The 26,989-nt window shown below is 44.2% G+C and overlaps 5 protein-coding genes and 1 long non-coding RNA gene across 11 annotated transcripts; 3 read left to right on the top strand and 3 right to left on the bottom strand.

Moving 5' to 3' along the window:
* The first annotated feature begins 2,788 nt into the window (after positions 1-2,788).
* On the top strand, positions 2,789-4,205 carry LOC119352236 (MADS-box transcription factor 57-like). Its single transcript, XM_037618938.1, has 2 exons — positions 2,789-3,568; positions 3,656-4,205. Exons 1-2 carry the CDS (start codon positions 2,789-2,791, stop codon positions 4,043-4,045), a joined length of 1,170 nt encoding a protein of 389 aa, XP_037474835.1. The 3' UTR covers positions 4,046-4,205.
* A 2,057-nt stretch (positions 4,206-6,262) lies between these two features.
* LOC119356902 (stress enhanced protein 2, chloroplastic-like) lies at positions 6,263-7,452 on the top strand. Its single transcript, XM_037623894.1, has 2 exons — positions 6,263-6,688; positions 6,765-7,452. The coding sequence occupies exons 1-2, from the start codon at positions 6,377-6,379 to the stop codon at positions 7,032-7,034; spliced, it is 582 nt and encodes a 193-aa protein (XP_037479791.1). The 5' UTR covers positions 6,263-6,376; the 3' UTR covers positions 7,035-7,452.
* Positions 7,453-7,517: 65 nt separating this feature from the next.
* Positions 7,518-10,088, bottom strand: LOC119356900. Its single transcript, XM_037623892.1, has 10 exons — positions 9,879-10,088; positions 9,686-9,781; positions 9,471-9,545; positions 9,297-9,365; positions 9,068-9,144; positions 8,873-8,961; positions 8,659-8,788; positions 8,029-8,119; positions 7,845-7,910; positions 7,518-7,728 (listed from the first exon to the last, which is right to left on the bottom strand). Exons 1-10 carry the CDS (start codon positions 10,026-10,028, stop codon positions 7,609-7,611), a joined length of 963 nt encoding a protein of 320 aa, XP_037479789.1. The 5' UTR covers positions 10,029-10,088; the 3' UTR covers positions 7,518-7,608.
* A 192-nt stretch (positions 10,089-10,280) lies between these two features.
* On the top strand, positions 10,281-21,975 carry LOC119356899 (uncharacterized aarF domain-containing protein kinase At1g71810, chloroplastic-like). 6 transcript variants are annotated; one of them, XR_005172079.1, is made up of 23 exons: positions 10,281-10,714; positions 10,842-10,886; positions 10,977-11,015; positions 11,246-11,416; positions 11,905-12,057; positions 12,243-12,278; positions 12,891-12,934; positions 13,545-13,635; positions 13,730-13,771; positions 13,871-13,979; positions 14,126-14,240; positions 14,380-14,429; positions 14,533-14,611; positions 14,697-14,747; positions 14,934-15,075; positions 15,241-15,285; positions 16,902-17,009; positions 17,089-17,130; positions 17,548-17,727; positions 18,202-18,321; positions 18,435-18,560; positions 21,004-21,036; positions 21,147-21,376. XR_005172079.1 is itself a non-coding variant. In XM_037623891.1 (22 exons), the coding sequence occupies exons 1-21, from the start codon at positions 10,373-10,375 to the stop codon at positions 18,537-18,539; spliced, it is 2,109 nt and encodes a 702-aa protein (XP_037479788.1). In that variant the 5' UTR covers positions 10,281-10,372; the 3' UTR covers positions 18,540-18,560; positions 21,697-21,975. The 6 variants fall into 6 exon arrangements, 4 of the variants coding, with proteins under 4 accessions (XP_037479788.1, XP_037479785.1, XP_037479786.1 ...); XR_005172078.1 differs by having other exon boundaries at positions 20,974-21,036; XM_037623891.1 differs by lacking the exons at positions 21,004-21,036; positions 21,147-21,376 and adding an exon at positions 21,697-21,975.
* On the bottom strand, positions 17,937-18,533 carry LOC119356903. The gene is made up of 2 exons (XR_005172080.1): positions 18,420-18,533; positions 17,937-18,316 (listed from the first exon to the last, which is right to left on the bottom strand). It is a non-coding gene; the product is annotated as an uncharacterized LOC119356903 (long non-coding RNA).
* Positions 18,836-22,378, bottom strand: LOC119356901 (shikimate kinase 3, chloroplastic-like). The gene is made up of 10 exons (XM_037623893.1): positions 21,992-22,378; positions 20,703-20,749; positions 20,552-20,606; positions 20,388-20,460; positions 20,185-20,272; positions 19,860-19,942; positions 19,655-19,784; positions 19,489-19,567; positions 19,259-19,323; positions 18,836-19,179 (listed from the first exon to the last, which is right to left on the bottom strand). The coding sequence occupies exons 1-10, from the start codon at positions 22,182-22,184 to the stop codon at positions 19,126-19,128; spliced, it is 867 nt and encodes a 288-aa protein (XP_037479790.1). The 5' UTR covers positions 22,185-22,378; the 3' UTR covers positions 18,836-19,125.
* Positions 22,379-26,989: the final 4,611 nt, after the last annotated feature.

The raw sequence follows: 26,989 nt of genomic DNA, 5'->3' as shown, positions 1-26,989 counted from the left end.
CTCAATTCACGGATTCCTGAGATGACATTGGGGTAATCTATGCATAGGGGTTGATGCACGTTCTTGTCTTTGTTCTCCGGTAGAAATCTTGGGGCACTCTTTGAAGTTCTTTATGTTGGATTGAATATTATGAATCTAAATTTGCTTTGGTGTTATTTTCTTACGAACTCTTGGTTAGATCGATCGAAAAGAATAAATTCGTGTTAATTTAGTACGAACTCTAGGATAGATTGATCGGAAAGAATAGCTTTGAGGTGGTTTCGTACCCTACAAACAATTCCGTCTTATGTTCTTCGCTAGATAGGAAGTTTGGAGTGATTCTTCGTTGCACGTTGAGGGAAGTTAATATGATCCAATTATATTAGCACTGATGAGAGATTGCACTAGCGAAAGTACGGACCCTAGGCCTCATTTTCAAGCATTGCAATGCCGTTTTTGTACTCGTTTATTATTTGCTACCTTGCTATTTTTATTTATTCAGATTATAAAAATACATTTCTACCATCCATATTACACTTTTATCACCATCTCTTCGCCGAACTAGTGCACCTATACAACTTGCCATTGTATTAGGTGTGTTAGGGACACAAAAGACTTTTTATTATTTGGTTGTAGGGTTGTTTGAGAGAGACCATCTTCATCCTACGCCTCCCACGAATTGATAAACCTTAGGTCATCCACTTGAGGGAAAATTGCTATTGTCCTACAAAACTCTGCGCTTGGAGGCCCAACACGTGTCTACAAGAATAAAGTTGCGTAGTAGATATCAATAGCTACTATATATATAGAACCGTACGTCTATGGTCAACTACTCACGCATCATCGGAAGGCACCAAGGATGATGTAGAAGGCCTCCGTGATCGATTTCCCCTCCGGCAGAGTATTGGAAAAGGCCTCTAGATGGGATCGTGGAGGAACAGGAGCTTGCGGTAGCGGAAAAGTGTTTTGGGTGGCTCTCTATTTATTTCTAAATATTTGAGAATTTATAGAAGTGGAATTAGGTCAGACGGAGCCTCGAGGGGCTCATAAGGCAATAGGACGCCACCCCCTAGGGCGCGCCTTGTTGCCTTGCCGTCTCCTCGTTCGTCCTCTGGTCTCCTCCCGAAGTTTCTAGGGTCTCTCTTGTCCAGAAAAAAAATCGTCAAAAAGTTTCATAGCGTTTGAACTCCGTTTGGTACCGATTTCGGGAAAACAAAAAACAAGCAGAAAACAACAACGGGCACTAGGCACCGGGTTAATAGGTTAGTTCCCAAAAATGATATAAAATAGTATAAAAATGCATATAAATCATCCAAGATTGATAATATAATAGAATGGAACAATAAAAAATTATAGATACATTGAAAATGTATCAGCTGGTAGAGGGGAAGTGTTGGTCACCTCCTATTTGCCAAACCCTAAGAAAAAGCTTCGGTAGGTTGTGTACTCTCTTTTAAGGAATGACTACATGTGAAGTGCTCATCTTCTCTATATGTACACTCGTCGTGTTTCCTAAAATAAGATATCACAAATCGCAAAGTCCCTTTTATTTTGTACTTCAAACATAGCACATTGTTAATAATTGTAAAAATGAAATTGTTAGTGTAAACTTTATTATCCTATGTTTGTTAATAATCAAAATGAAATATCTATTTATCACAATTTATTGTTGAGAGACAACTTTCTGGACCATGGTGAAGTGGCTCCTATGGCCAATACCAACATTTCATTTGGTTGTTTCAATGGGGATATGGGTCTCGCTAGGAGAGGATGGATGGCATTAGAATGCACCTAGTGCACATAATTAAGATGCTACACTATGTATCATAGTTAATATTCTGACATGTATAGGATGTGGAGTTTGTCCCAGTTGCACTGGGTCGTTCGATTTCTGGAATGCACACCCTCTCTTAGACCCCATGGTATTTAGAAGCCATTATCTTGTTTAGAAGAAAACAACATATACTCTTAAGGTTGTCAAAACACACATAAGATTTTTGTTTTACCAACTATCATGCAATTGACACAACAGGTAAAATGTTGAAATCAAAATTTCTATATTAATATTTCATATAGATACAGACAAACAAGACCGCCTCCCACAAGATTATAGGTATTGTTTTGTAATTATGCATACTAGAAAGACATGTCCTAACTAGTAATTGCTTGATATGTTTGTGAGACTAAATGTATTTGTGCCTATTAAGACATAATTTTAAGATATTAACCCAATTCTCAAACCGCCATATTAGATTAGATGGCTACGATTGCCTACACCAAATCCCTAACTCGTACTATGGATGTAGTCATAATTAATAACCAAAAGAATTGGATAGACACTATGGCATGCATTTAAAAAAAGTTTATTGGATGTGGATGAACTCACATAACAATTAATACTGACACTAGATAAGGAAGTAAATTAATGTAATCACATAAGATATATTTGAGCAACAATTAATGGCGGCCATAAGTTTGGCATTTGTTAATGCACATTTAGTGCTAATTAATGACTTGCCAATTTTGAGTCTACTCAACAGAAAGGGATGTAACTTTGGATCCTAGTTAATTTGAATGTATGGATAGGGATGTAATCAACGACTTGCATAGAACATAGAGAAGCTTCATGTTTTCTCAAGATGAGGTTTATGCTTGCAAGCCTTTCCTTCTATATAAGGGGAGCTCATCCTCACTTATCTCCCACTAACCTAAAGTTAGCCAACAACAATAGTAAATATACATCTATCTTTTGTTAGATCCTTGTAGCTTGCCATCTGTAGTAATAAGTCCTCCAGTTATCCTTTTGAGTATGCCGAGGAGGGAGATCCGTGTGGGAGTTTGTCACATCGATGACGACAAACAGCGTAGCGTCACCTTCTCCAAACGACGTGCTGGTTTGTTTAAAAGTGCCAGTAACCTCTCCGCCCTCACTGGCGTGAAGGTTGCTGTTGTCCTGGAGAGTGAATCAGGAAAGATGCATGCCTTTGGGACGCCATCGGTGGAACCTATTATTGATGCTTTCTTGTCAAGAGATCCACTTCTCGATCCACTCGCCAACAAGGCGGGAAAAGCTAGGATTGCATCGCTGCAAAGCAAGGTGGCTAGGTTGGACATGGAGAATGCAATGCTAGAGAAGAGAGCAAACCTCTCCCTCAAGCATATCAAGAAGATGCAAGCTGAAAACCCAGGGATGGCGGCAAATAATATCTTCTCCAGGGAAAAGGATATATGTCTAGAAGATCTCAAGAGGCTCTTCAATGACCTCTTGCGAGTCAACGAGCATATTAGACACCGCATGCCTCCACTACATCATGGCCATGCACCAAGGACTGGTGGTCCAAATGTGCAACAAAACCAGTTGTTGCCAAGAGGTCCATCACAGGATCACTCGAAGACTCATCGGGCATCACTACAATCAACGTCATCTCACCATGTTCCACCTCAAGTGTTGCCTCCAGTTCCACTACCACCAACACTACAACACACTATGGAACCATCTTTTCATATGCAGGTACCACAGATACTCCAGTCCCCACCATCACCTTTGGCACTCCAGTTGAGGTCCCTTATGAAACCAATTCCTCATCAGGTATAAGATTTTTCTCCACCACTTTTCCACGCCTTTAGAATTATGCAAGTCCTTACCACAAAATGGAACCACCTTTTTTCTGTGCAGGTACCACAAATGTTTCAGCCCACACCACCACCTTCGACTCCCCACTTGGCATCCCTCCTACAACCAGATCTTGACCAGGCACATGGTTTACCTCCAAAACCTCAGCCACAACTTGAAGAATATGCAAGTCCGTACAAGACGACAGAGTCATCACAGAACAAGACAATCCCTAACTTCGGTGGCAATGATATCGCCGTCCGCGCATCACTTGGCTATGATAACTCGGCTGATGCTCCTTCGGACCAGGTGCACTACAATGAAATCCTAGGGATGGATTCTTACATGGGGTATAATGGTAGTGATGTAGGCCAATATAACATGGGACGTGACGAGTGGGTCAATGCACCACCAGAGTCTTCTGGTGGGAATGATGGTGATATTGATGCATGATTTGAAGGACGTCTTTAGATGCTAGTTAGTGCTTCCATAGGAATGCTACATTAAGCGAATAAGATATTCTATTTCCATTAGGTGCCATTGTCGATTGTACTTTTTTTGTTAAGCTTCTTCAAGGCAGCAATAAACATTTCATGTTCAGTTCTTTGTGTCATGAAGTTTGTTTCTGTGCGACTAAATCTTCGTAATGCTTGGCGTTCTTTATTAAGATTATTAAGTAGTTAATCTTTTTTGTTGAATAATAAACATGTCCTTTTTTTTTTGCTTTCTCTATTGATGAACAGGAGGAATATGCATGATTTTTACAGTTATGTTAAACTTAAGTAGCACAATCCAAACATTATTAATTCAGATAAGGACATGAGATATACCGGGCACGCCCCTGCTTACTTGACCAAGCATGAATAGGCCTAGGCACGTAAAATTATTAATTTCTGATCGAGCTCGTTTGCTCTGTTCTGTCGTTGCTTGCATGCTGTAAGGCTAATAAAGCAGAGTAACTTGATGACCTTGTTCTGCTGCGTGTGTTCTCCGATCATCGTCTGCTCCAAAATGCTCTCCAGTACGTATCAAATTGTGTGCTCAGTGAAGCGATGTGAATAGTGAACCGGATCCTCTAACATTGAGAAAGAAAGTTAGAGAACAATAGACGATTGGATCGAATTGATCTGCCGAGAGGCTGCGATCTGATCATACGTAAGATAAACAGCGACGGCCTTGCACTGTTTGTTCTTTCGTTCGCTTCGAGAGATGGTGATAGCCCAGCAGTAGCAGTACGAACTCTCCTTCCTAGCCAACAGTTGTAGATTACCACCCGTATGGGGGAGCCAGGAGCCGTCGACCTCGCAAGAACTTCTCGAAAATGAGACATCACCTCGCAAACATACGGTTCAGGATTGTGTGCTGCATTTTCGCAGGTTGATGACAAAGCTTGCCCCTGCCCATGCCCATGAAACGCAACATCAGAGGACAACCAGGGCATGGGGATGTCCGATCAGCCACTCCTGGAGAAGAGGCACGGCCCAATCCATCACCAAGAAACGACAGCTCTTGCGGCCTCACATTTTTTACCGATTACCACTCACACAAAAAACAGAAAATTTTGTAAAGGGGCTATGAAGATACCAAAAATCCAAACAGCATATATATAAGAACTCGATGCTGGTCTTTAGTGGAGGTGTGTCTTCGTCGGATCTCGCGGGATTCGGTCGGTGTTGATCTTCAGTGGATCTGTTTGTATCCGGTCTTCGTTCGTCTTTGTCCGGGTGTTTATAGGCTTGATCCTTTTAATCTACGACTTTCTTCATCGGCGATGGTTGCCACTCTGGTGCATTGGTCCTATGGGACCTTAGCACAACAACTTTTCGACTGTCCACTACAACAAGGTTTGCCCGGTTTCGATGATCGGCGATGACGGCAGCGCGCCTTCGGCTCGGTCCAATGCTCGTAGTTGTCGCTAGGTGGTTGACAAACATGGTTGCAATTTTTATTACCACTGTTGTTTTTTGTACTGTCATGATTGAAAGTGAATAGACTGAAAGTTTCTTAAAAAATACCTATGATTTCTAGAAAAAGAATGACAATTACAAACTGTAATACTTCTACTTGTTATTGATGAAATTTGCAGTCTTTAACCTTTCTTCACAAAACGGCTCCCGGAAAATCAAACCGGCTACCAGGTTCCTAAAAAAACGGCTATCGGGTTGTAAATGCCATTTTTTCTGAGAAAACATAGGCATTTCTTCTATTCGTTTACTCTGCAGATTTCATCAATAACAAGTAGAAGTATTACAGTTTGTAAATGATTATACAACCAGTAAACTGTGTGCCGTTCGATGAGGATCGTAGGGACCAGGCGCCCCCCGTGATCCTATAGCGGGAGAGCGACACCTGTGTCCGGGAACCCCGCCACGTCCGTTTCGATCCGTTGGCCCACGGCCGCCGGAGCTTGCGTGTCGGGTAAGCACGCGGTTACGTGGATTCCCGGAACTCGCCGGAAGGCGACGCAATTCACGGCCGCGCGCGAAGTCGACGGCAGAAGAGCCCGGGACCTCGGCCGGGGCTCCACCACGTCCACATGCGCCACCCGACGTTCCCCCGTGAATCTCATCCTTTACCGTGTCCTTCATCACAGATTCACCGGGACGGTGAACGGCCACGTCGTCCAACCCCTCGCTGTCGCTGCCGGGCTTTTCAAAAGGACGACGAGGGGAGAGGAGCAGCGCATTATCGTTCACCGGCCCGTTTGTTTACTCCAAGAACCCAGCGGCTCGTCAAAGCAAAGTCTCCGGTGACATCCATCGATCCGTCGAGTTCGAGTCCAGCATGGCGGCCGTGGCGAGAGCGATCGTGTGCGAGGCGGCGCCGCAGAGGGTGGCGCCCCCGTCGCAGCAGCAGCAGCAGCAGCAGCAGAAGCAGACGAGGCGGGACAAGATCCTGCTCCAGCCCCGCCTGTCCACGCTCCGGTCGTACGGCGCCGACGGCAGCGGCGCGGTGACGCGGAAGCGGCTGCCCGGGGAGGCCCTGGAGGAGGGCGGCGTCGGGGGCGCGCCGCCGTTCTTCGCGTCGCTCGCCGACTACATCGAGAGCTCCCGCAAGAGCCAGGACTTCGAGACCATCTCCGGCCGCCTCGCCATGGTATACCTCTCTCAGTCTCTCTGCTCTGTGACCGAGCTCTGTTTGGACACCACAGGTGACTAAACGACGCGTGCAGGTGGCGTTCGCGGCGGCGGTGGCGGTGGAGGCGACGACGGGGGACTCGCTGTTCAAGAAGCTGGACACGGTGCAGATCGAGGAGGCGACGGGGCTGTGCCTGGCCGTGGTGGCCTCGGCGGCCACGTTCGCGTGGGTGTCCAGCGCGCGCGGCCGGATCGGGCAGATGCTCACCCTCGGCTGCAACTCCTTCGTGGACGGGCTCATCGACAACGTCGTGGACGTGCTCTTCTCCGACGACCAGATGCAGGACTGGTCCGACGACGTCTGAGCACGCACAGACGCAGATGCACCACGTACACTTGTAGATACGATACGATACGGCTACTAGACGCAGACGCTACGTGCGCATGATGATAGTATAGAACTAATACTAGAGCATTTCCAAGTTGCATCGCTGCTGCAACTGCAAGTGGTTCCTTATCTCTTCAGAGATGGATGCCATGGCTATGGTACAGACTACAGAGCTCTGTTCATCCGGAGTCTCTTTTTGCCTTTGAGGATTTTCTGTGATTGCAGCGTTGTAATCTGCATAGTATGATGGGGTACTACTACCTTAAGTTTTAACTCTACCCTAGTACCTAGAGCCACTGATACTGTAAAACTAGAATCATGTACTCTCTCTGCCTTCTTGGGAGCATGTTAAATGTATAAGAAATCATCTACTAGTATTATTATGCGATGTGTCATCATTGTCATTTTATTTGAGCAGCAGCAGCATCTGTTTTTCGAAACCATTGGGGTGCAGCATCTGTGTCTAGGAAAAGTAACTGAACCATGTTAGGCCACTCAACAATATAGCTACCTCAACCATGTTAGGACACTCAAGTTAAATTACACCGTAATCAGGAGGCGTTCTCTATTGCCTCGATGCACCCGAGCACGGTGGCCTTCTGCGACATGGCGGACACCAGGGCATCATGCGCCGCCTTGTTGTTCTTCAGAAGCGAGGCTGCAATCAGGACCTGCAAAAAAGCCAAAAGCAATCCGTTGCATCAGCCCAACACTAGCATGTATGCAACAGGTTTTCTCTTCTGCTGCTACTTCGCTTCAGAATGAGACGATAGGTATCGCAACTCACCGCCCATCTCGTAAGGTTCTGCTGCTGTGCTTTGCCTAGCGGCGGCTTAGTTCGGTTCAGGAACCTCTGCAATGCAGACAGGCAGGCGGGGATGAATTCTTCAGGTGAAATTTTCAGGAGACATCGGAAAAGAACAGTGGAAATGCTGATGCTGAAAGGAGGTGATGGATTAGCAGTAGATCACCTGAAGGGTGAATAGGTCGGCTGATTGGCCGACGACCTTGTCGTATTCCAGGCCTTCAGCAGCCAGTCCGGCCATGGAGATCACAGCCAACCTGGTGACACATTACATATTTCATTCATTCAGTAGCTCCTCATATTTCTGATCATAGCTTTCATGTTCTTTTTTTTTTTTTTGACGAGAACAGCAGGAGCTCTGCCTTTGCATTATAGATGGGAGGAGATATAAAGTTACATGGTACTGGTAGAGGCGGCAAAAGTGCCCCACGAACCGAAGACAAAACTAGCTCTTGAAACAGAGAGCTACAGAGATAAAAAAGAAGACACCATCCTACACCCTGTTCCTACCCAGCCACCTGAATGGAAGGACGGAAGGCCTCGTTGAGCATCTTGAAATCTTCTTGAATGAGATTCACCAAGGCTCTTGGCGTCATCTCAGCATTTTCAAAAACCCTTGCTTTCATGTTCTTTTAGGCAGGCAGGTAAGTGTATCGATCAAGTTATACTGCAGGTTATACGGCCTAATTTCTGAAGTTATAAGTCTTGGATGCATCAACTGAACCAAATGCAGAATAAATACAAATACACAAAAATTGGACATGGATGCTACTGACAGGTTTAACTCAAGAATCACCTGTCCACTTCCTTTTGGTCGAGCTGACCGCTGTATAGCAGCTTCTGTAGCTGGTCATCAACGAGGTTAACATGCTCCTTTCCAATGTCCAAAGAATATCCCAGGATAGGTAGGCCAGTCAAATAGGCAACTAATTCAAAAGGAGAGCATTACAGTCAGTAAGTTCCTAGCTGCAGATATACTCTTGCTGCAGCGAAAGAGAGAGAGCACCTACCCAGAAAATGAGCAGCTTCATGCCTAGCAATTCTCTCTTGGTAGTCAGGGAAAACTGCAGAAAAAGAACCAATTGCAACCTGCAGAAGACTGCGGTGATAGATGCAACATTAGCGCTGTTTTTTTGTTAGTGTGCAACATTTGTTTTTCTCTCTGAGCATGCAAATTAGTACTCTGATGAAACATTCAGACATACCCTGGAGATATGCTTCCGATGGCTAGTACTACCAAGGAAATGCTTCCGGTCAAGTAGGGAACGAAGAAGCCCCAATCCTGAGAAATATACAATTTTCTGAAGTTCAGACGATCTATTGCATTGCAGTCTATTAAGCTCAAATGGAACATGACAAAGTTTTGCAAGTCACTCGACGGTTCAGTGGACTGTTTCAGCACTTATGGAAAGGGGGGCAGGAAGGAAGTAGTACCCCGGGGAGCTGGCCTGCAAGGACGGCCAGGAATCCGGTGGTGCCGACGACCGTGAACAGAAACGCCGCCTGCATGCATGATCAGACCAAATGAAATGCAGAATTAGAGTATGAACAATGCAAGATAATCTAGCTCTGACACTACTACGATTCGTATAGCACGGCATGCCTTACATCGTTCCTGACGCTCGGGATGGCGAGGTTCTCGGCGTTCTTGATCCCGAGGTTGGTGAGCTCCCTCAGAGACGTCTGCTCAAACGCAGTTCAGAAAACAAGCAAGGTTCATCAGTTGGAGCAGCACACCACATTGATCGAACACTATGCCACACTCGAAAACTGCAAATTCCAAATGTTTGATGCAGGGCATACTAGTAGTAGCGGTGACTGACCGTGCGGCGCGACATGTAGGGCTGCGAGCTCCACCGCTTGGCCCAGCCCAGCTCCTTGAGTTCGTCCAGCGCCTGCCTGGCCTCCTGGCTGTCCTTCTGTACCACGCCAACTCATCCTCAGCTTAGTTCCGCCGAGCTTGCTTTTCTATACGTTCAGAAGCGAGCAGGAGAGAACGTAGCTGCGGTATTTCACCTTGTCGATGGCGGACCCGAGCGCCTTGAGGTCCACCCCGGCCGCCGCCGCCGCCGCAACTCTCCATCGGCCCCGGTGCTGCCGCCGCCGCGCGCCGGAGAGCCCGAGAGGTTTCGCGGCCGGCGCGACGAGACCCGCCACGATCGCCATGCCTTTTCTTTCTTCTGCTGCCGCTGCCGACCGCCAAGCGAAGGGGATAACACAGCTTTCAGAATCCCAGAGCTCGGCACGCGACACGTTGCCGAGCTTCAGTTTGATCCGACACGGTGTCGCGCTCCGCGCCGCCCGATCTCCTCCGCGGAAGATCCGAGACCCACGTCCGAAAATGCCGTCTCTCGCTCGCCCGGCGAAAATCCCGGGCCGCAATAAATCACGCCGTTGCAAACCACTCCCCTCGCTCCTCTTGGCGCCCAATCCCCACGGCCCACTCCGTCTTCCTCTGCCCCATCCGGCTCGGCATTCGGCAATCCCCGGCGAGCGTTCGACGCGCCGAGATGCTTCTCCTCCGCCCGCTCCCGCTCCCGCTCCCTGCCCCGGCGCTGCGGGTCAGGCCCGCCGCCCGGGGGCCGCGTCCTCGGGCCGCCTCGGGCTACGGCGCCGGTGGTGTCTCGGAGGAGGACGCCTTCACCAGGTGCTCGGGGTACCTGTTCGAGGAGGGGCTGGCGACGGAGGGGGACCTCCCCACCGCGTACGACATCCCCGGCATCGCCAGAGTGTACGGCCGCCGCCCGCTCCTCGTGCTCCGCCGCTCGCTGCAGATCGGGACCTCCTTCGGCCGCTGGTTCGCGCTGCGCTACCTCGACAGCCTCAACGACCGCGCCGACGACATGTTCGAGGTACGCCCCGCCTCGCGTCACGGCCGCCATTCGTCTCGCGCACGCCGCAGCACGCGCGGCTACTGTTTGATTAAATTCCCACCCGTTGTGTTTGGGTCACGGGATGATTTTGATGGTGTCAATGCAGGTCAGGGCTGCTCAGCTAAGGAGGATTCTACTGGAACTTGGCCCGGTATGCTTCCTCTTCCAACGCGTGCTTGTGCGTGCCCTCGTCCATGTGTAGGTGATGGCGATTAACGCCTTGCTGCTCTTTTGATGACAGGCATTTGTGAAGATCGCACAAGCAGTTTCCTCACGGCCGGTGAGCTTCGCCAGCCAACTAGTCGTTGCATCTTCATCAGTTGTGTGGACCACAAATTTTACTTGTTTGGTGAATGGCATATCGTGAACTGTGAAATGATGACTATCTGTACACCATTTTCAGACTGCAGCACTGATTTAAACCGTAGAGAAGGCGCTTAGTTTATTCCTTTCAAATCATTGTTGGCTGACGGGACATGGATGTGACCACCTTTGTTTCATTTGCTGCAGGATGTGATTCCTCCTGCATACCTTGATGAACTTTCACTACTTCAAGACCGCATAGCACCATTTTCCACCGAGCTTGCTTTTGATATCATAGAAAAGGAGCTTCAGATGCCACTCGACATGATTTTCTCTGAAATGTCACCACGGCCTGTTGCTGCTGCATCTCTTGGGCAGGTCTGTTTTCTATCTTTTTTGTAATGGATCAAGGATTCAATTGCCTTCTCCCAGGATTTAATAACCAGACCTTCGCCATTTTAGCTACAGAATCAGAGCAATGTCCCGTGACTGTTTCCAGTCGGTTTTGCTTAGATAGTTAAGTTCAGCTGTACGATACCTGTCCCCCTTGTTTATTTTTGAAATTTCAAGCACGAAATCTGATATGCAACTTAGTGCTCTGTATGCCTATACACCTCCCTAAAGTAATTACAAGGATCTACTTTCATAGATTAGCATGTTGGAAGCAGCTAATAGGAAAATGAACAAACTAGTAGGATGGGGACCATGAGAATCTCAGAACTTCACGATGTTTCAGATCCATACTAATTAACCATGATATTGTTAACTATTGGTGAAACAACACTTCCTACTTCCTTCAGTGTATGGCCATCTGTCAGTTGCTCTCATTTTGGATGATATGACATGTTATATTCTTACTGTTGCAGGTTTACCAGGCTAGGTTACGTTCCAATGGGAAGTTAGTTGCCGTCAAAGTACAAAGGCCTGGAGTCCAAGCCGTAATTTCCTTGGATATCTATATCTTGAGGTTCCTCGCTGGTGTTGCCAGGAAGGTTGGCAAGTTCAACACAGACCTTCAGGTAAGGCCAGACTCCTATATGCTTTCCAGTTTTCCTCTTTTAAAGACACAAAGCAAATCAAATGGAAAAGGAAGAGAGAATTCTCCTCTTTAAATGAATTTTCTACTGTCCTATTTTCTTGCTTTTTTTGTCATATTTATATTTACTTAATTTGTGATCGTATATATTTGCTACCTCACATGCAGGCTGTCCTTGATGAATGGGCGTCAAGTCTATTTCGGGTAACTTTTCTATGCATGCTCATATAGTATCTTTTGGTAAATTTATGTATGTACTTGTTCTTTTACTTGGTTACTTCTACTCATGTCATACATGAAGTACTCAATTTGGCGATAATGTGTATGAAGGTGTTGGCATAAGATTAGGTCAGGTAGAGGTAGGAAAGTAACCGTCAGTTAGAGTCATTCTTTTTTTTTTTGCCAACACCTTCATACACATCTAAATTAGGTTGTGGATCAGGCTTCAGAAGTACTTCCTCCGTAAACTAATATAAGAGTGTTTAGATCACTAAAGTAGTAATCTAAACGCTCTTATATTAGTTTACAGAGGGAGTATTCTTTTAAGCATTTTTTCAGTGGACTATTTATAGAAGATAAAAGCTAACTAGAAAACTATTATAGAAGCATCATGCAAATTAGGTTGTGGATCAGGCTTCAGAGAGGAAGCAAGCAAAACATTTAAGCTAAAGCTCCAAGCATTCCGTACAGTTATATTAGCAAGTCTGCTTCTGTCACTTGCAAAACTATATTAGCAAATCTTGATATTTCTTTAGAAAGTTATGGGCATATTCTTAGAGCTTTGCATTGAATACAGGTAAATCACATTTGATGCAGGAGATGGATTATAGAGAAGAAGCAAGAAATGGACTTAAGTTCAGGTTGCATTCTTCATTTACAGGCCAAAATCTTGTTCAATTACTTATCCAATATGATCACTATTTCAGTCAATGTTTTCAGTTACTTGTTCATTTACAAGCCAAAATCTTGTTTAATTACTCCATCTAATATTATCACTATGTCAGTCAAAATTTCGGGAAAACAATCAACATAGATAATCGAGCATAAGTAATTTGGATGGAGTTGCAGTTCGAACCATTTTATTAGTTTACGGACATATGGTCATCTGTTAGCTAAGCCCTTGCAATCACCAAACCGACTAGTTGTCTCCAGAAACACCACTAACTAGGATTTTGTTCAAATAATCTGACCATTCCACTAAAAAATATAAAAAATAAATGTGTGTACTCTGTTATACCCAAATTTGTGAAGGACAACTGATCTTAGAATTACTTTTGCAACTTAGCACATGGAAACTATGTTTAAGAGTATGGAGATGTATTCTGAAGGTGGATAATTAAGAACTGAGGATTCTATTATCATATTTCAGAAGTTTTGCAAATTCTTTGTTTTTATGGCAAGAACAATATACAAGCTTGATATTTGTATTATAGCATCAATATCAACCCTGTACTTTCCTTTCTGTATCAGGGAATTATATGGGAAACTTAGAGATGTGATGGTTCCAGAAATGTATCTGGAACAGACGAGAAGACGAGTCCTTATCATGGAATGGGTTGAGGTGCAGTCTATGATTTTATTCACTTGTTAGCAACCAAACATGCACAATGTTGCATAAATAACTACTTATTGACTTACTTAGTGTGACCTTGTAGGGGGTAAGGTTGTCCGAAGTTAGAGATCTATATCTGGTTGAGGTAAAGCAGCGCAAATCAGGACTCGAGTAAATCAAGTAAATATTGGATCTCAGTAAACACTCTTACGAGTTAGATCTGCTGGGATTTGCTACATTGTAGGTTGGAGTATACTGTTCACTTTCCCAGCTTTTGGAATATGGATTTTATCATGCAGATCCACATCCTGGAAATCTTCTACGTACAATTGATGGGAAGCTAGCATACTTAGGTAATTGTTTTACTGTGCTATTCCTACATAGCTTACCCACTTTAAAATCTTAGTTACCATTGGGTCCCTAATTTGCTTCCTTGCTTCACAATCAATTACATGAAGCCCTATGTCTAGCTAATTCAAATACTCTATTCATTATGCAGATTTTGGAATGATGGGAGAATTCCGACAAGAACTGCGTGATGGATTTATTGAAGCTTGTCTACATCTTGTTAATCGGGATTTTGATGGTTTAGCAAAAGATTTTGTTACTCTTGGGTAAGAAAAACACTGATATCACTAAGCTTACGAAATTTTGTGCATGCAGATAGATGCCAGTTATCAGAAATAACTTCCTTTTTCCTGCTGGATATCACCATAACTAAGTAGATCTGACCTGCCTTTAAATCTCTTGTAGTTTGCTTCCTGCAACTGCTCAGAAAGATGAAGTGACAACGGCATTGACAGGTACTCCAGCTTCAGACGAATGTCACTAATATTAAGAAATGTAATTAATTTTAAGACATGTCCATCTTGCATATCACTCTTTATTCTGTGTTTGCCATTTCAGGTGTATTTGAAAGTGCAGTTAACAAAGGAGTTCAAAATATAAGCTTTGGAGATCTGTCAGGGAATCTTGGGCAAACAATGTACTGATCTTAGTTTATGCAAAAAGGAATGTAGTGCAAGCCCTCGATATATTAATTTCATTTACTAGAGCTAACCTTGTTTCAGGTATAAATTCAAGTTCCAGATTCCTTCATACTTCTCTCTTGTAATCCGAAGGTACTAATGAATTAAATTTTTCTCGTAACTTCGATAGTGCTATTAGTCAATACATTTTATAATGGACAAGAAACTGCCAAACTGCTTCCAAAAAGGCAGAATGCAGTTTTTAATATATATTTACACTAATTGGTTTATAAATGATCTGTGTGTTACATTTGAGAGGCTTTCCATGTGATTTTTCAGTCTTGCTGTCTTGGAAGGCATTGCAATCAGCTTCAATCCCAACTACAAAGTCTTGAGCAGTTCATACCCATGGATTGCAAGAAAAGTTCTCACTGACAACTCACCTAATCTTCGGTCAACATTGTACACGCTACTTTATAAGGTCTGCTTTTCCTTGTTGTCTTCACTCTTCAGACATTTTGAATTGCGATGAGATCGTGTCATCGTGCTAGCAAGTCATTTTGTTGCAGGTTCATTCTTTGTCTACTGCAACTTCTGCCAGTTATAGCGAACATCTTATGTCTTCTTTAACCAAAATGTATTGCAGGATGGCACTTTCCAGATTGACCGTTTGGAGTCTTTGTTAACCGAGGTTGGTTTATTTCCTCACAGATATATGCATATGCTGATGGTTTTATTTGCCCTCACATGAATAACGGTTCATTATTTGAAATCTGATGTAAGGCCTCTTTGAGACATGTGAAAGCAACAAAACTTTCTAGCATATTCATATTGGGAACCAGCCAGTTGGTTCTTGCCGGCTTATGGTCAAATGGTGGTTTATTAAATTTCAAAATTCTTTTCATTGAGTTGTTAACCATTTAGCATACACTCGCGCCGACTTGTCACCGATTCTAGATGACTACAACAACAAAGCCTTTAGTCCCAAACAAGTTGGGGTAGGCTAGAGCTGAAACTCATAAGATCTCGCAACCAACTCATGGTCCTGACACATGGATAGCTAGTTTCCACGCACCCTTGTCCATGGCTAATTCTTTGGTGATATTCCAGTCCTTCAGATCTCTCTTTACGGACTCCTCCCATGTCAAGTTTGGTCTACCCCGACCTCTCTAGACATTATACAAGCACATTTTAGCCGTCCGCTATGCATTGGAGCTTCTGGAGACGATGTTGGACAAGGTTCTCTTCAACCGGTGCTACCCCAATTCTATCTCGTATATCATCATTCCGGACCAGATCCTTCCTTGTGCGGCCACACATCTATCTCAACATGCGCACCTCTGCAACACCTAACTGTTGCACATGTCACCTTTTAGTCAGCCAACACTCAGCGTCATACAACATTGTGGGTCAATCGCAGTCGTAAAGAACCTGCCTTTTAGCTTTTGTGGCACTCTTGTCACAAAGAACGCCAGAAGCTTGGCGCCACTTCATCCATCCGGCTTTCTCACATCTTCATCGACATCACCATCCTTCTGCAGCATTGACCCCAAATATTGAAAGGCGTCCTTCTGAGGTACCACCTGCCCATCAAGGGTAACCTCCCCCCCCCCTCATCCCTAGTAGTACTGAACCGCACCTCATGTACTCGGTATTAGTTCTACTAAGCCTAAAACCTTTCGATTCCAAGGTTTGTCTCCGTAGCTCTACTGTCTGATCTGGCTAGAGTGTTGACCACTACTAAAAGTCACTAGATGCGATTCTCTGTTTTTAAAGAGGGTGTTAGCTACGATCATGTTGTAGGCTAGAGCAAAGCTGAAGACATCTTCTCCTTGATTCCTGATGCCATAGCCAAAGCCCCCATGCACCCCTTCAAAACCTGTGTTAGATGTACCCACGTGGCCATTGAGTTCTCCTCCTATGAAGAGCTTTTCGACAATAAGCACACTCCTAACCATGTCCTTCAGGCCTTCCCAGAACCCCCTATTGGTGTTCTCATTCTGGCCTACTTGCGGGGTATACACGCTGATAACATTGAGAACTAAGTCCCCAGCTACCAGCTTGACCAGGATAATCTGGTCCCCACGCCTCTTGACATCTACCACTCCATACTTGAGGCTCTTGTCTTAACATCTACCACTCCATACCTGATACGATTCTAGATGATTGCTTCTGTTAAATTCTGTAAAGTGGTAGAATCCGCCAGTTTTGTCAAACTGTTGGGTCGTGGGAAGTATGTCTTTTCTGATTTTATGTACTTTATTCTTACCTTCTTGGTACATCACTGTTTTTGTTTTCTTCTTACAGTCGCTCCGGGCCAGAACAGAGCAGACCTTGGTCAGAACTCAACAAGATGAAAGTGATAGTTCAAGATTTGCAATTAAACAAGTGCTGTCATTTACACTCACTGAACAGGTAAAACTGAGATAGATTGGTAGTTATTTGATAGTATCGAACTCAGTCAGATAATTAGCCATGTCTGAACTCTTTCCAGGGTGCCTTTGTGAAGGATTTACTTCTTCAGGAGATTGCTAAGGTCAGTTAGCTTGTTAGATGTGCACTTTCCATTGCCCTGTTGGCTTCATGTGAGTTTATGTGTCAACTGATGAAATAGCTATCAGACAATATATTTTTTGCTTTTGAATTTGAATTTTTGTGCGAAGAAATTCCGCAAATTGTCATGTAGCTTTGCAATGAAGGCATAAATGCAATTTGGCTCCATATAATATAAAATTCTGATGTACTTCATGTGGGTCATCTTCCAGTGATTCCATGTTTAATTTTGTTTTATTTAGTAGATAAGGAATTCTCTCTGCTGTCATGCATTTTTGCTTGAAATGATATTTCTCTTTTGAGAAATGCTGGAAACGAAGTGACACCTTTTATTCAAAGGTAAAGGGACTAGATGCACTTGGAGTAGCCACATTAAGTTCTGTAATGATAATGTTTGCAGGGACTAGATGCACTTGGAGTGGCCACATTAAGTTCTGTAACGTCTGCTGCAGCCTCAAGATTGCCATTTGCACCATCCCCATCGCCATCACTGAACAACGAGGAGGCCACTAACTTGAGAAACCTCTACCACCTTCTCCTACTTGTAGCTAAGACTCCTCAGAAGGAAAACTCATCACGGGTAAGTAAAACTTTCAACATTCATGAGCGACTGAGCGTGATGATCTATGTAGAGTAGTCTTGGACGCCTTCTCGAATGTCGTGACTTCTCACTATGTATCAATGGAATGCACAAAATGCTTCCAGCTTATAGCAGAGTATATTACATAACTAAGCAGGCGGCTGAGGATAAAAGAACCTTTTCAGAAAGAAATGAATTCTAGACTTAACTGAAAAGATAAAGTCTGGAGCTTATATTTGCGACGTGCTAATTAGATTCGGTAATCACATTAAGTGATGTGCGCAATGATTTATATGTGAAATTGTTCTCTTTGAGCCGAAACTAACTACAAGGTGTGAAAATAATACTCAGACACATTGGTTTTTATATTAAAATGGGCTAAAGCACTTCATCTCGTGTAAATCCAGCTGATCTATTGACATTGCAAGATGCAACACGTGTGTGTAGCCTGCATTTATCATTCAAGTTTTGCAGGCTCCTGGACATGAAAGCACTGGGGAGAAAGGAGATGATGGCGCAGATGATATGTCTCTTGTGTTAAATGAGATGAGGTCTTTTCCAGAGTTTCTGCCAGTTCTTTCCGTCATTCCTGAGGTAAGAAGGAACATACGTGTTGAATGAGATTATGTATCAAAATTCATGTGGCGTGTATTTATAAATCCAGAGCTCCACGAACTCATTTTTGCACATACTCTTCTCCAATGCAGCTTTCACCAGAGTCCCAACAGCAGTTTCTCCTCCTGCCTGCGGATTTAACTAATCTTGTTTTATCTCGTGCTGTTGCAAGAACCATCAGAAGAATGTTCATATGAAGTTAAAGCCTACATGTACAGGTTTTCAATCTCAGCTTCCTGCAATGTTTTCCTTTAACTGTTTAGCTATACGCTAGATGTATAGGGAGATTTGTTTCCTGTACAGTAGCATTATCAAATAGGTCAGATCCAACTATTGGCTTAGCCATGATTATTTTGGATATAATACTTTCCCTGTACATCTTTGTTGAGAGAACATGTACATATCTCGAAAGAAAAAGAGGCACCCTTATCATGCTGTAACGAACATACTTGTGTTAAGATCTATGCTATTATAAAATTTTCGAGAACTGCACTTTGCCTCAAAGTAATATATTGATGTAAATTCTGGTTGTTTCAAAATGTACAAGGGATTGATATAGCTATTTACTCCCAAATCCCATATATCAAATCGCAGCAAGATAAAGACAAGACAAACATTGTCTTAATTTAGAGCTATTCACATATAGTTCACTCAAGTAAAAACCCAAGTTATCCTCTGTCATAGCTCTGGCTATATCAGAAGAATGTCTTATGCAAAGGTATGTACATCACGGCAACCAAGAACCATTGGTTGTCATCTTTCTTTGTAACCACCGAGATTTGGTCAGTTTCTGACCATGGCCTTCTCAGTAAGAAAGCTCTCCATCTTTAGCAATGCCTGGAAGAACGGAAGGTAGAAATCCCAGTCAGGCACGGTTCAAAAGATCATCTTAACCAAGTTAGAAATGCTCAAATACCTCAATAGCGATGGCACTTGGTGTAAGTACATTCACATCATTATGTCCTTGTTTGAATGCAATATCTGCATTATGGATAATTGTATTTACAGTTAGCAATGGTGTAAAAACTGAACGCGAGCAAAATGCATCATATTGGTGGACCATGTAGACCTTTGTAGTAGTACAGAGTACTAGAATGAAACAAGAACTGCGTATAATGGTGTTATCTAACTCGTTAGGAAACATACTCTCAAGGGAAACTCGAGCATCAGCATTAGCATATGAGTCCATTCTTTGTTCAAAAAGTGCTGTAAGTTTGGCATAGGCCTGCGTGGGAAAACAAAAAATCATTAGCTCTGTCTGCATGCCAAACTCAAATTGAAGAAATAAATAAGAGCATCAGTAGCAAACAACCTTTGCATAAGGATCACCAGATTCCTGATGCAGGAGGGGTCGTGATGCAGTACCCACCGCAGCAATCCTTCTTGCAAGGGCATCCAATGGAACATCTAACCAAATAGTGAGTCCTTTCTTCATATAACTCCTGCAAATTTCACGCCAAAAACTTAGCAAGCTTTGCCTTGAAGAGCAACTCGAGCTAGTTTATCACTTCCAGTACCAATTGATTGGTCGTATCACCGCACCACCTCCTGTTGCAACAATTAATCGGTGCATTGACGACAAATCCCTTAGTACCTCACTCTTGAGAAGTCGAATGAAATAAGAGAATATCAGAAAGCTTGATTAAAGGTAGTTGTAGACGAGATTAGTATTGTAGACCACTACTATATCACAGCATGAATATTTAAGGTGGACGATGGCAAACTACATCATGCACAAGAGAAATAAAAAAACTGCCTGTAGGATTTTTGAGTAATTTTCCAATCCTCGATAGAAAGAAATAGAGTTATATCCTATTATCACTAAGAAAAATAAGCGCACACCTCGTTATCTCTGAAGAATGCTTCACTGTGGACCTGAAAAATCTCAGCGACCGACGGTATGCCAACAGACTGCTCAACCAGCTTATCACTGTGAAGGGAGAACACCGGTAAAGTTATTAAACCGTGATCACTCAAAAGTTAGTTGAAACAACATCTTGGTTGGCTTTTATCAGTTGATGTAGTTATCAGAGGGAAATTCAAACCTGTCAAAGAATGAATAGCCTAGTACTTCAGCTATTATCTTCCCAACTGTAGTTTTGCCGGAACCCATCATTCCTACATATAGATGCATACACATATTAGATAGGCAATACATAATGAAGGGATCCATTCAAATTATAGAGCTGATGTGGGGGTAAGAACTAACCAACTAGATAAACACATCGGTCATTCAGGTAAGGGAGCACGTCCTCTGCTTTTTGCTGCAGTTAACATAGAGGCCAGTTATATCAACACAAATATGCAGTTCGTTGATGAACTCTGTGAATTTCTCAAACACCATTGCGTTATCTACTAACCTTTAGTAGGAGAGCATCATCAGCAGAATAGTGGACTTTCTCAGTACCTGCAATCGTACGTGCACGTCAGATCACAATCATTCGATAGCACTCTCTTTGACTTCTATGGTTTGTCCTCGATAGCATACTGCAGAGACTACTCAATCTTTGCGGACTTATTTGCGATCCATGATATTTCTTTGGAGTCTCATGATACACACCACAAATTTTTAGAAATTCGTAGGCACTACAATCTAAATAGCTCATGGCTGTTTGATGTGATTGTGATTAGGTTTATGTCCATTTCAATGGCTACTTGCAGTTGGTGACTGATGCGGAACAAAAGGCTCCCGAGGTACCCAACTAATATTGCTGATTGCACCGCTACTAACGGATCCTCTAGGAAATCCGCACGGAATCGTCCTAACTTTCTGTCTGCTCCTTCGACGATTCTCATGTCTGAAGCGTGCCATGCAACAAAGGCCAACACAACCCACCCCTTAAGACCAAAACTGGAACAATTTTACAGCCGTGCCAAACCTTGGTTACTCGTGTCTCCTGAAGAGAAAAAAGGTAGTACAATCTCAGGCTGGCGTGCTTAATTGTTTGGAAAGCAGAAGAGGAAAGCATCTTGAAAAGTGTATTACTCTGTTTGTTTAGTTCCAGAATAAAGTTGGATGCATTTTGCCATTAAAGCTGACCTCTCATTTTTTTTCAAGCCATATGCTCTTTCGAACACGGTACTATATTTGTCGGCAACTTGATTAAAGAAATAGCAAAAAAATGCCACTCCCTCCGGATCGGAGGGGTGCATATGGTGTGCGTGTGTTTCCAGGTCGTTGATTTTGATGATTAATCAAACATGTGTTATATGCCATCAAAAGCATGTTAATGGATTCATATATATGGATGAAGTATGCTATAAAAAACATTGTGAAAAGTCTATTACTCTGTTTTTTGTACTAGATCAGAAGAAAGTTTGATGATTTTTTTCGTTGTACTCGCAATTTTCAAGGCATATGCTCTTTCGAACATGGAACCATATTTTGTTGGCAACTTGATTGAAGAAGAAACAGAAAATGATAGCTGACATGTGAAGATCACAGGAGCGGGACACGCAAATGAGATCACCATGGTCCACTTGAATGTTTAACAAAGCGTTGCAATGAGTCGTCATTGACATGGCAAGATCATCTTATCCGGTGTAGTGGTGGTACTAATTAATCTTTGTTGCACCCAGTTGGCGGCAGAAATTGTACTGCTAGTTGACATGCAACAGAAGGAGCACGACCAGTTGGTTGGTTGGTTACCTGCCGATTTGTGGCAGCACAGGCCCTTGAGGCTGGCGCCACGGATGGCATCGGGGCGCAGGACCAGCGGCCGCCGCGCCGGATTCTGATCAAGCCTCGCCGCCGGCACTGTCGCCGGAGGGAATCCCTGTGGCTTCCGTCGTCCGGCCCATGCTGCACGGGGCCTCGGCCGGAGACCCACGCCGGCGTCCATCTCCTCTCCCTCCGGCCAGACGAGGCGAGTGGCAGGAAGTTAACAGAAAATCATCCGTGATTAGCAGAGGCGGGGCTGGGTGTTGAGTATGCCGGCGGCCATCGCGGGAACGGTGGTGGATGGATACGCGGGTGGCGTGGCGGGCGGCGCCGCGGCGGAGGGAAGAAGAGACAGAAGAGATCGGTGGTTTGTCGTTGCGTTGCGGAGGCCTTTATATATATGCCACGAGGCAGAGTGGGTGGTTTGGTTGCTTGTCGAGAAGCCCGGGACTTTCGGTTCAAGGATCGGCTACAAAATCCCATCCCAAGAAATGGAAAGGTTTCCTGGTTCCTGCACATATCAAGATGCAGCATTCTAGTTTCAAAACAAAACAAAAAAAAAAGATTATAAATTTGACGCAACATATATGAAAGATGCATGCTATTTTTATTCAAGCGGCATTTTGTTTCACGAAGAATGATATTTCCAATTATTGTAGTATATGAGGAATTAGACACTGTGCACCTCATGTGAAGTTTCGAACAATTTAAAAATTTATCCTGCATTTGGTTAGAATTCCTGATGGATGACATAATGTGTGTGTGTCTAGAACTTGCCAGTTCTCTGAAACCTGAGTTCTTCCACCGCGGGCGGGACTTTGAACTTGGATTGAGCTGCACGCCCAGACGTAGACGGGACTCGATGGCAAGCAAGACCCAAGAGACAATTTTACTCACGAGACGCACTAATTGACGCTTGGTTCCCGGGCCACTTCTCGACCGATAGATGAGTGAAACTTGCGTTGCGTCGAAAGGCGCTCTTTCTTTCTCGCAAGAAAATGATCTGCCGAGGTCAGCCTCCACCGGGCCGGCGTACGCGCGTCCGTTGGCGACACGGGGAGGGCGTTTCACCTCCGGGGAAAAACCACGGGCCGTATCCGGTGGGCCGGAAAACGGGTTAGTTGAGTAGGGCAGCCCCGCGCCGGGTGGATCCAACCACCACCGCCGCGGCACGGCGACGCCACGTCGGAAGGGACAGAGGTGGGGGCGACCGGGCGAGTAGAAGGGTTGGTGGCCGACGGCGACGCGCGCGCGCGGGAGGTGAGACGTCCGCCCAAAAGCTTTCGTGCTCCGGCTTGCTAGCTTGTACCATCTCCTCGTCATGTCGTCCTCTCTTGGTGTTGGAGGCTCGATCGGATCCGGACTAGGTGCCGTGGGGTGAGCGTGACGGCCTCGCTGCGCTGGTTCCAGCTTCATCCATGAGCCTTTTTGGCAGGGAGAAGTCTATGTGTCGGTTTTCCCTGCGTTTTCTGTTACGTCTCGACTGGTTTTTCAGATGCTTCCGGGAGACTAGGATGTAAATTATTGTGTTGTGCGCCACAAGAAAAAGGTTTTTAATTAGGATAATCGTTCGACCTGTTCGTAATATGCAGTGGCAATACAAATGTGATCAGAAATAACAGAATTTACAATCAGGTATGGTATGTGGACCACTTAGCGATGACTACATATACAATCACTTAAACGAGTCGAAGACGCGACGCCGTCGCCCCTCCCTCATTGAGGTCAAACAAACCTTATTGCAGTAGATAGTCGACAAGTCGTCCTGCTGAGACCTCAAAAAAACAGTGTGTCGAAACAACAACCGTCACCGATGGTAAGAAGTGTAGACACACAAATGGATACGAGGGTCGACCAGATCCAAGCCCCAAGCCCCCAACCAAGACACTAAAATATCACCGTATGTGAATATGAGCAAAGAACTTAGGACATTTATTTTGGGACGGATGGAGTGGTTAAAGTTAAACATTAGACCACATGTGCCACGCGTATGAAAGGGATAATTTGAGTAGTACTCCTACTCATTGAGTACGAGATTTCTACAAAATATTGCGTTCAACAACATTGGTCAGTGATTTTCTTGTGTGATATAAGTCTCCAACGTTCATTTTCCGGAAAGAAAGAGCATATATCGTACGCAGTGTAAGGGTTTCAAGGGACATACAACATTCTTTACTTCCGCGTGCTAAATGCAACTGTGACAGCTTTCTGTAACCTTGCATTAACAGGGAAATATTTATTTTCCCCGCAAAAAAACAGGGAAATATCTGCATGCAGAAAAACAAATACATTCTGATTTACAAATAGCTCACGCTTTCCTCGAGGAGACGTGGACCGACCGGGAGGTGGGTGTCGCACATGAACGTACAGTTTTGGTTGTATGCGCGTAGCATGGGTCAAGCTTATCCATCTCGAGTCACGGCTATTCCCTTCGTTCGGAATTACTTGTCGTAAAAATAGATGTATCTAGATGTAGTATATATCTGGATGGTTGCATGAGATGAAACTTGAATAATGCAACGTGCTGGCCGTATCACCGTGTTTCCGGGAGAGGATCACCTCTGTCATTGGGATGAGACTTGCCTGCTCCCCCGCGTGCGCCCATCCGTGCTCCCGCATACGTGGCATGATTTGATTGAAACAAAAATAAGGTCCGACCCCACCCCCTTAAAATCAAGGGGAGAGATGATTAGATTAGTAAAAAAACAGCCGTAGGATGGAGTGGGAGCACGAATGGGAGCATAGGAGGGAGCAGGCAAGCCGGATCCCTGTCATTGACCTATAGGTATATAAAAACCTTAAAAGCGCTCAATAATGCTCCGTAGTGGCAAAACAATAGGCAAGCATGGCAAACTTCTTGGAAAAATGTATTTTTTTGTAATGTGTGATACAAGAAATTGTACTCCTGTAATGGTTTAAAAAAAACAACGGGCCCCTCGTCGATTTCTGTTAGAAAACCACCGACGTTTGTACAGAATTCAAACATGAAAGCGAACCCCAGCAACATGCTCTATTAAGACTTTACACATCAACCTAAAACTACTAGCTCTATTAATTAAGTGCATCTCCAAAACTATCCCCTAAAAAGGACATAGTATTTTCCGTGAAAGTGTACAGTGATACGGGAGCCAGCGATCCAACCCTATCCATCAAAAGCCCGGACACATTTCAAACGGGAATTCGAACAAACCAGACAAATTTTATGCAAACCAAATGATTTTCATTTAAACCAGACTAAATTCATGACATTTTTGACACGTTTCATTAAACAAAAGCAGACGTGACATTTTTTAACATAGCAAAACCTAGTCTACATTTTCGTCGGCTGTGGCGACGCCTGTGTTCCACGTCTTCCCTATGTCTGAAGTGCTCAATGGCCATGAGCTCTAGGAAGTGAAGTTGTGCGTCGACGGCGAGGGGAAGAGTAGGACATGAGACACGAACATGGCCCACATGGAACACGAGATGTGCCATATTTATGTCCCACCTCCTACTCTTCCTCGCTGAAGTCTGCTCTGTAGACGTTGCTGGTCGAGGTGAGGTCCACGATCGACGTGGATGCATGACCAGCCTCGTGGTCGTCGTGGCCGACGCAAATGATGGGGAGCTGCCCATATTCTCGTGTGCGGTCGCTTGCGCCACCTCTACATCCGCCTCCATCGTGATCGCATTGCAGCTTGCATGAGCGCTGCGTGCGGCCTTGTAGAGTGCCCACCTCCATGACCATGGGCACCATAGGATCCTCACTCGTCAACTCGTCGTACATTTTCCCCTTTGCCAGTTGATGTAGCGCGAGGAGGGAGAGGTTGTAGCGTTGGTTGTCATGCGTCAGCCAGAGCACATATTTTTTTCAAATTCGTGTAATTTTCTGAACTTTTTTCCTCAAAATTCATGAACTTTTTCAAATTTTTGAAGTTTTCCCCTCAAATTAATGAATTTTCTTAAATTCTTGGAACCCATGATTTTTCAAAAATGGGAACTTTTTTTTTATCAAAAAAGGCTTTCGCCCCGCTTTATAGATAAAGCAAACCACCAGAGCCATACAGTACAACAAGGTTCACCCACACACACAAAGTAACACAACACGAAGCACAAGGGGTATATGAACTTTACAAAACACGTGAACTTTAAAAAAAGTCAATGATCAACGTCAAGTAACCGTGTCAGGTTAAAGGTCAAGACATCTGGTGAAGTTAACCGACGCGACCCGAGCAAGCCACCAGCTCGTGTTGGGTAGGGATGTAAGTGGAAAATAAATGGCGTCCGTAATCCTATTTAGTTAGTTTTTGCTAGCTTGATAGTTCATTTTTCTCAAACAAACAAAAAACCTTTTTGAACTATCATATCATAAGTGAACTTTAAACGGGATTAAACGGGACCCAGTTGACGTCCCTAATGTTGGGTGGCCAGCCCACGCGGGGCAACGCGTGAGCGCCGGTTGGTCCTATTGGAGAAGGTGTGAGCACAAAGAGGTACGGGAGAGGGAAAAAATCCCTTGGCTCTTAGGGATTTTTTTTATTAATTACAAAAAGGTCAACAAATCAATCTTTTTTAGGACAAACTTGACCTTATGTTGTACCCATATAAAAATTTGACCAAAAAACACTCCTGTTGAATTCTTCGCAAAAAGAAATTCCAAGGATAAAAAGTGTGAACAATAACTTCTGTAGTGTTGACTTTGTTTTTTTTTCTCCAGTATATCCTGACAGGTATAGAACTTTTTATACACGTATACCACATGATAATGTTTGTTGCCAAAAAGTTTTGGCATTTTTGAATATTTTTATAATTACATATATGCACCCGAAAGCCAAACGTCAGCCTACCAAGGGAGAGATAACGATGCAGTGGTTTTTTTCGAAAAGAGGAAAAGATCCTGGCCTCTGCATCCAGTGATGCAAGCACCCATAAAAAACACCGAGATTAGCACATGAAACAAATGTGAGTTGAATTGTTTTTTTTTTTTGTAAAGTGAATCGAACGGAA

This window comes from Triticum dicoccoides, chromosome 2A, assembly GCF_002162155.2.
Source record: "Triticum dicoccoides isolate Atlit2015 ecotype Zavitan chromosome 2A, WEW_v2.0, whole genome shotgun sequence".
NCBI lineage: Eukaryota > Viridiplantae > Streptophyta > Magnoliopsida > Poales > Poaceae > Triticum > Triticum dicoccoides.
Note: the sequence above shows the minus strand (reverse complement) of the source record. Positions and strands in the feature narration are given on the sequence as shown.

What these genes read in the sequence shown, in the direction of transcription:
- LOC119352236 (XM_037618938.1), top strand. Translation starts at nt 2,789, where the DNA reads ATGCCGAGGAGGGAGATCCGTGTGGGAGTTTGTCACATCGATGACGAC. An exon ending in TGAAACCAATTCCTCATCAG is followed by an intron (nt 3,569 to 3,655) that starts GTATAAGATTTT and finishes TTTTCTGTGCAG; the next exon opens with GTACCACAAATGTTTCAGCC.
- LOC119356902 (XM_037623894.1), top strand. Translation starts at nt 6,377, where the DNA reads ATGGCGGCCGTGGCGAGAGCGATCGTGTGCGAGGCGGCGCCGCAGAGG. An exon ending in TCTCCGGCCGCCTCGCCATG is followed by an intron (nt 6,689 to 6,764) that starts GTATACCTCTCT and finishes CGACGCGTGCAG; the next exon opens with GTGGCGTTCGCGGCGGCGGT.
- LOC119356900 (XM_037623892.1), bottom strand. Translation starts at nt 10,028, where the DNA reads ATGGCGATCGTGGCGGGTCTCGTCGCGCCGGCCGCGAAACCTCTCGGG. An exon ending in CCTACATGTCGCGCCGCACG is followed by an intron (nt 9,546 to 9,685) that starts GTCAGTCACCGC and finishes GCGTTTGAGCAG; the next exon opens with ACGTCTCTGAGGGAGCTCAC. An exon ending in TCCCGAGCGTCAGGAACGAT is followed by an intron (nt 9,366 to 9,470) that starts GTAAGGCATGCC and finishes TCATGCATGCAG; the next exon opens with GCGGCGTTTCTGTTCACGGT.
- LOC119356899 (XM_037623891.1), top strand. Translation starts at nt 10,373, where the DNA reads ATGCTTCTCCTCCGCCCGCTCCCGCTCCCGCTCCCTGCCCCGGCGCTG. An exon ending in TTCTACTGGAACTTGGCCCG is followed by an intron (nt 10,887 to 10,976) that starts GTATGCTTCCTC and finishes TTTTGATGACAG; the next exon opens with GCATTTGTGAAGATCGCACA. An exon ending in TTCTTTCCGTCATTCCTGAG is followed by an intron (nt 18,322 to 18,434) that starts GTAAGAAGGAAC and finishes TCTCCAATGCAG; the next exon opens with CTTTCACCAGAGTCCCAACA.
- LOC119356901 (XM_037623893.1), bottom strand. Translation starts at nt 22,184, where the DNA reads ATGGACGCCGGCGTGGGTCTCCGGCCGAGGCCCCGTGCAGCATGGGCC. An exon ending in ATGATGCTCTCCTACTAAAG is followed by an intron (nt 20,607 to 20,702) that starts GTTAGTAGATAA and finishes TGTTAACTGCAG; the next exon opens with CAAAAAGCAGAGGACGTGCT. An exon ending in CAAGTGCCATCGCTATTGAG is followed by an intron (nt 19,180 to 19,258) that starts GTATTTGAGCAT and finishes CCGTTCTTCCAG; the next exon opens with GCATTGCTAAAGATGGAGAG.